The sequence below is a fragment of the Osmia bicornis genome, chromosome 11, assembly GCF_907164935.1.
Source record: "Osmia bicornis bicornis chromosome 11, iOsmBic2.1, whole genome shotgun sequence".
Taxonomy (NCBI): domain Eukaryota; kingdom Metazoa; phylum Arthropoda; class Insecta; order Hymenoptera; family Megachilidae; genus Osmia; species Osmia bicornis.
Window position 1 is genome coordinate 1763476 of NC_060226.1, and position 6549 is coordinate 1770024.

General features: G+C 35.2%; 1 protein-coding gene across 1 annotated transcript; it reads right to left on the minus strand.

Moving 5' to 3' along the window:
- Positions 1 to 1499: 1499 nt before the first annotated feature.
- LOC114877715 (glutaredoxin-related protein 5, mitochondrial) lies at positions 1500 to 2300 on the minus strand. The gene is made up of 3 exons (XM_029190652.2): positions 2099 to 2300; positions 1887 to 2028; positions 1500 to 1794 (listed from the first exon to the last, which is right to left on the minus strand). Exons 1-3 carry the CDS (start codon positions 2171 to 2173, stop codon positions 1610 to 1612), a joined length of 402 nt encoding a protein of 133 aa, XP_029046485.1. The 5' UTR covers positions 2174 to 2300; the 3' UTR covers positions 1500 to 1609.
- Positions 2301 to 6549: the final 4249 nt, after the last annotated feature.

A 6549-nucleotide genomic window follows, 5' to 3' on the forward strand; every position in this document is an offset into this window, starting at 1 on the left:
AAGTAATTGCAAAAGGGTTGGATTAGCTACTTTTACCAATGGAGTACAGTAGCTGCAAATCCCTTGATACCAGGCCAACCTTCAACGCTCTTAAATTACTGTGGGCGTTTAGTGGAGGGGGAGAGAAGAGGGTTTCGTCTCCACTTTAGTTCGGGCCGGGGACCGCTAGGTGGCCGCGAGATGATCGGCGACGGTGTTCTCGCAAGCGGTCACCCGGCATGCAGTCCAAATTGCGGTATGATAGGTGTCTGGGGCAAGGATCGTCTGTTACCAGCCCCACTGACGAGTCTGACAGACAATCCCCGAGACGAAACGCCTTTTTCTCCCCTCTCCTACATTACTGACACGCTTTTTTAATACATCGGAATTTACTGTCGGTAAATTGGTGAGTTTCTTAGCCACGAAACGATGAAGTGAATCTGTCATTTCCAGAAGGACGCAAAAAATTCTCGCCTTTAAACGATCATTTAAAAGGCTAAATACGTTTCGCGAGCATATGAAGTATAACCGTAAAATAGAGATGGAAAGGTAATGGAAAAAGGTATGAAAATGATAGAGGATGGTAGGTCGTTAACGAGCACCGTCGACATGCTTCTTGTTGACAACGAAGGAAGCATTGATATTCCCGGCACGATCGTGTACACCGTGTTACTTAATATCTTTTTTCTTTTTTTTCACCTTTCCATGTTACCGTAGAGTCGAGATTCCGCTCGTCATTTGGTATGCCATTAATTAATTTGGGCCTCGAGAGCCAGCCAGACGCGAGCGACACGCAATTAGTGTCAGAGAATCAGAATGCACGTGTCTGCCAACTGCTCCTGTAAATATTTCTTCGTCCCACTCGGAATCAGGTTTTCACATGTATTTTTTTCCCCTGAAAATTACCGAGATTTTATTTAATAAGGTTCATCGACTAGTACCGGAAGTCGCCATCGTAATAAACCAAATTTAAAGGGTAATCGAATGAAAAACAAATTTTTTTTTATATCATTAGTGATAAATAAAATACGATATAAGTTCTGTCAGTATCGTATAAAACTTCTATTAAAGTTACATGAAAATTGAAGACCTAGCGCTTTCTAAGTTTCCCCTTTTCCCGATCGTTAATGGAAGTTACCGAAGACAAAGAGTGTTGCAAAGAAACGTTTCGTCTTCGAATAGAAGTTGCAATGGGACTGCAATGAAGGGAATCGAGTCCAACTTCGTGAACGCAATGCGGAAAAGTAGGAGGTACGATCTGGTGGTAGTTGTGCGTGCACGTGCACGCAAAACGGAACCCCTTGGACCATGACCCGCGTCACGTGACCTTGATCCACTTTTTCCCCCCTCCAACCCTCGGTTTCGTTCTTTTCAATGAACGCTGAAGAGAAACGGTAGTACTGTATTATCTCTTTAACTGCTAATATGGTATTGCAAAAGTTACCACTTATACAGGGCAAAACAACCACCCTAAATTCTACTTAAACGTTTCAATATAAATATTCAATATACGTTTCAAGTTCTCGCATATTATTTATTTAAAATGAACCATACTTAAATGCGAACATAAATATAAATAAAAACAACAATTAGTTTATTTACAAGTTACAAACAAAGCTTTGGAATAAGCTTAATTAGGTTTCTCTTCTTTGGATTCCTCTTTTTCTAATAGGGCACTCGTGATACCCACTTTTTTTAGTTCTTCCACAAGCTCTCCATTCTTGTGCATTTCTAACAATATGTCGCATCCACCAACGAACTCTCCATTTATAAACACTTGAGGTATTGTAGGCCAATTAGAATAGGTCTTGATACCTAGATGTATATTGATTAGTTATTCATTTATATACTACAGTTCATTGCATTTAGCTCAGAGAAAGTACAATTGTATTTGGAACAATATTAACCTTGTCTAAGATTCTCATCTTCCAGAACATCATGGGCATCGTATTTGACATCGTGCATCCTTAGTATCTGTATAACAGCATTGCTAAAGCCGCATTTGGGGCTGTCTGGAACACCTTTCATAAATACAACTACTTTGTTTTTCTGTAAAATACAATTGACAATGAATAGTATAATAGAAATGCAATAAAAATGTTACCATGAGAATGCTTACTTTTACAAGGGTAGCAATTTTATCGGCAGTCGTAGAGAGATACCTAATACCGTTGTAAAGTTTAAAAGGAAACATTTCTCTGTCAACGATTATAAAACAGTTAAATACGATCTGAATTTTCTAATGGAAAACAATGTGATAGGTTAACCGGTTAATGCATCGATCACGAATGAATGAAGCCATCTTGGATTTCAACGTCTCTTGAAAACAGTACTGCCGGCACCATCTCGGGGTGAATTACAAAACATGACAGCATCATTTTCAGAACGTTAAATGATAAGTATCATTTTAAAAGCAATAAAGGAAAAACCAAATAAATAGAGCATCGAACAAAGTAGACTTCCCTCCCTATGACATAAATATCAATTCGAATTCGTCCGCGTGAACATTTATATGCAAATGATATATTTTTTTTATTTGATTGGTTTTATAATTCGGTATGAGATGGCGTGGACGGCACCTTTATCAAAGGTCGTTATAAAATGAAGAAACATAAAAAGGTAAGATTCGCCCAAAACTATCAACTTATTAAATTAATTATTTTGCAATAACACACAGAATCATCTTTACCGGCGAAGTGCGCAGGCCTGACAGCATACGTCACTTCCTTTCGCAACTTCGTCGTGAGTGCACGCGTTTGTATCAAAGTGACATTAAATAGTATTAAAATATTGTATTAAATTGTGTATTAGGTATCAGAAGTACAAAAAACAGGAGACAAAGTTGAAGAGACGACCGGAGTCGTGATTTCTGACATCAATTCCACATTGTCTTCAGAAATGCGTAAGCTGAAAATTTATACTCTACTCTGTCGACATAGATACGAATTAAAATAACATTTTCCTCATCTATTCTGCTTTTATGACAGTAATTTATTAAATACCATTAATATTTTATTTTTCTTCTACTTTCTTTCCTATATTTCGGTGCCTTAACCTCTTAACTTAAAAGCCGGAGAATACTCGGACAAAATACACTTGTTATAATATAATTGTTAAGTTAAGAGGTTAAGCTGAAAAAAATAATCTTGTCTTTATTTCAATATGGTCTCGATAATTTTCAACGAACCTTTCCCTTACGATTAGTATTAAAGTTTCGAAGCGCTTCGAAACTTCTACCAATGGCTGTGATTGGTCGACCCATTATGGCGTCCTCTCATTTCGACCAATCAGATTCACCGTTGTAGAGTGAGGTGCACGAAGTGTAGCGCAGTGCAACGTTCCTCTTCGAAGTTTCGTGTTGCACGCGTTTACAACAGGTAAGATTAAATTATCTTTAAACATTATATCAAATTGCCTTTCGAGTGTTAGAAATACATAAATAAAGGTCGAAGAGAAGTCTAGATTCTTGATTTTTGACATTAATTCGACGTTTTCTTAAAAAATACGTCAGTTGCAAATTCTTGCTCTTGTCGCGAATTCACAATGAGGTTGGAATAGCTGAATCTCAATAATTTCCTTTTTATATCGATAATTTCTGAAGTATAATTGAATGTTTTTAGTACTGTGTCCCACAATTTACTGTTTTAAGTTGTGAAAATTTATTTCCACAGTTTGTTTTTAGCAAGAGACTTCGATAACGTTCTTGAGCATCGTAACATGAGACGATGCCGGCCGGGGCCGAGCGATACCGAGCAGTACCGAAATACACCGACTGGTCGCGCCACTTCTTTCGCGAATGCCGAGGTGATAAAACGTGTCGAGAGCCGCCTTCCGTATTAGTACATAGGTACGTGTACTTTACCTATAATTTGCATGCGCTATAGACTTCGATCTTTCGTTAATAATAATTTTATTGCTGTTGGTCAAATTTCATTTGCTTAAATTCGTATCTCTTATTTGTTACAGATATTTGGTTGATATTGAAAAGACGCCACGCGATACGACGACGTGACACATGATATTGGTTTGAAATACAATTTCATAAAGAATTGGTAACGTTTTAATTTACTGTAATCAATTATTAATATTTATTATTACTTTTTTTCATTGAATCGTTGTTAACTGTAAGCATTTTTGATATTTAATTACTACCAAGGTCAAGGAAGAAAAGATAAGAGAAATTTTTTTTTCTTTGATTAATTAATAGAAAAAGGATACTTAATCTTTCATTTTATTGAATAACTTCGAGTAGTAATTTAACACATGTGTTTTAGGTTAGAACAAAATTGAAACCATTTGTATTTTACTGCAGATAATTACTTCCCTTCCGCAATTATTTAATTATATTATAATATACACTTTTCGGTGCACGTTTATATTAAAATAAAATCATGTAATTTATAAATCACGATATAATAGAATTTCCAACAATTTTCAATATGCTTACAATTCCAACAACAGAAATCCCCTACTTTAATCAAATAATTTAATATTTATTTAACAATGATTTTCTATCCTTGTAATATTCATTGAAATAATGGTCAACAATTATTTAAAATATATTTCATTATTATGATATAATCTAGGATCAATATTCAACTTCAATAACATTCGTCTTCGTTGAAAATATTTCACGAACACTGATATTTCCATTTACACATAATAACAGTACATATTTCCTTAACGAACGCTCAATAAGAAGAATATTTTTCTGTATATTTCCACTCGTTCAAAACATCCGCCCTGATTTTTTCTTCCAGGAATTGTTGTGGCCGCGCGCAAGGCGGTCGGTAGAGTCAGGGTTTGCACGTACATACTTCTAATGTTTTAATTTTGTCAAGGGTGAACTGGCCCTGAATAGAGTTGCGATTGAACGATTAGGAATCACGCGATAGTAGAGTCAGTGTTTGCTGCGTATTATAAAATATTTTCTAGAGCATCGCGGCTATGCTTTTCCCTTTTTCATCGCGAAAGTAGAGTCGCTACAATTGTTCGCCGGAACTTATTCACGGTCGCGTTACTAGTACTATATATCTTTATTTTTATTTTTTATTTTTTTGTTTTAATTGCTCGATATATTCGATATTAAAGTCAGTGCAGCACTGAAGAGGAGTCTTGGGCGTTGCTCCATAAGGAAAGAGTGTAAGTATCTTATTACTTTATTTAATTAATTTTAATTCAAATAGAATAATTTACAATTTCAATATTTGAGAGTTGTTTTTAATTGCTATCACTTTATAAAATCAAAGTTCATATATAATTTTAATAGAATAAAAATTGATAATTTGCAAAATTAACCGTAATTCTTTTTTATTTTGTTACAGATGAATTCTTTTATTTTGCCGAGTTCCTGGACGGATCCTGGTGGCTTTCTTCACGTGTTCTGTCTTCTCCAATAAGGCAACCTCCTACCTGGTTGTTGTGCATCCTTCTACCTGGTTGTTGTGCATCCTTCTACCTGGTTGTTGTGCATCCTCCTATCTGATTGTTGTGCATCCTCCTACCTGGTTGTTGTGCATCCTACTTGACTGTCGGAAGAAGAGTATATCTGCGAACGGTGAGTCGCATGCGTTATGGTTCCTCCAGTGCCCAATCATGTCGTAGGACGAATGGTCCGAATCGACACGGGTTACTGGTTGTATATGTGGTTGGCGGGCATAGTGACCATGGGTATGATTATACCCACGAATAGTAACATTTTTATTGTGTTCCATTTCATTTAGTTCAGGCTAGGTCTTCTTGCACTTCGCGTTTAAATATTATTTCTATTCCATGTATTCCAATAGATATTTATGAAATATATGAATGCTTTTAAATGTTATAATAAAACCTGGAATATGAAATTTTAATACAGAAACAATTTTATTTAGTTTTTCTTTAACAGAGAAGTCAGATACCATCTGATTTAATTATTGCAAAGATTCAAACCGATATAATATTGGTAATGTAATATGTATACTGGATATTCATATTAATAATGCTTTTACGTTAATTTAATTACATTTTGTACGTTGTAAATTCAAATATAATTTGAGAATCTTTTATGAGTGGTAAAAGTTTCATTCATTCTATAGCGAAGTTTAACTTGTTCATGAAAAATTGAACCATTTATGTGCAAGAAGATAATTCGTGACGGGTAGATTTCCAACTCAGAGTGATCTATTTCAACACATTTTGCGTATTCTTGAAAATTTACTCTGAGGAGGGAGTCGCCCGAGGATGTTTTAATTTTTTCATTAATTTTCACAATAAATTCATTTTTCATTGCAAAGAAATCTTAATTAGAGTCATTTTGCTTTCAATAAAGTATCAAGTTCAATTTTCTTTTTCATAGTTGCTCAACATTGCTTTTCAGTATTTGCTCTTGAAGCTTTATATATACAAAGTCGAGTCACTTTTATTAAAATATTGAAATATTAGCCCGTTAGATGTTTATGTATTGATCATGGTTTCTAGATCAGGATTTTCAGGTTTAACCCTTTCCGTGTTTATTGCCAAAGTCCATTCACGTGCCCAGGTGCTACTTGGATGGACAGAGGCAATGGGCACGATGACTTAGTTCATAAGAAT

Coding starts and splice junctions, on each gene's coding strand:
- LOC114877715 (XM_029190652.2), bottom strand. CDS start 2,173: ATGTTTCCTTTTAAACTTTACAACGGTATTAGGTATCTCTCTACGACT. Junction 2,029..2,098: donor AAATTGCTACCCTTGTAAAA/GTAAGCATTCTC, acceptor TGTATTTTACAG/AAAAACAAAGTAGTTGTATT. Junction 1,795..1,886: donor AGATGAGAATCTTAGACAAG/GTTAATATTGTT, acceptor ATATACATCTAG/GTATCAAGACCTATTCTAAT.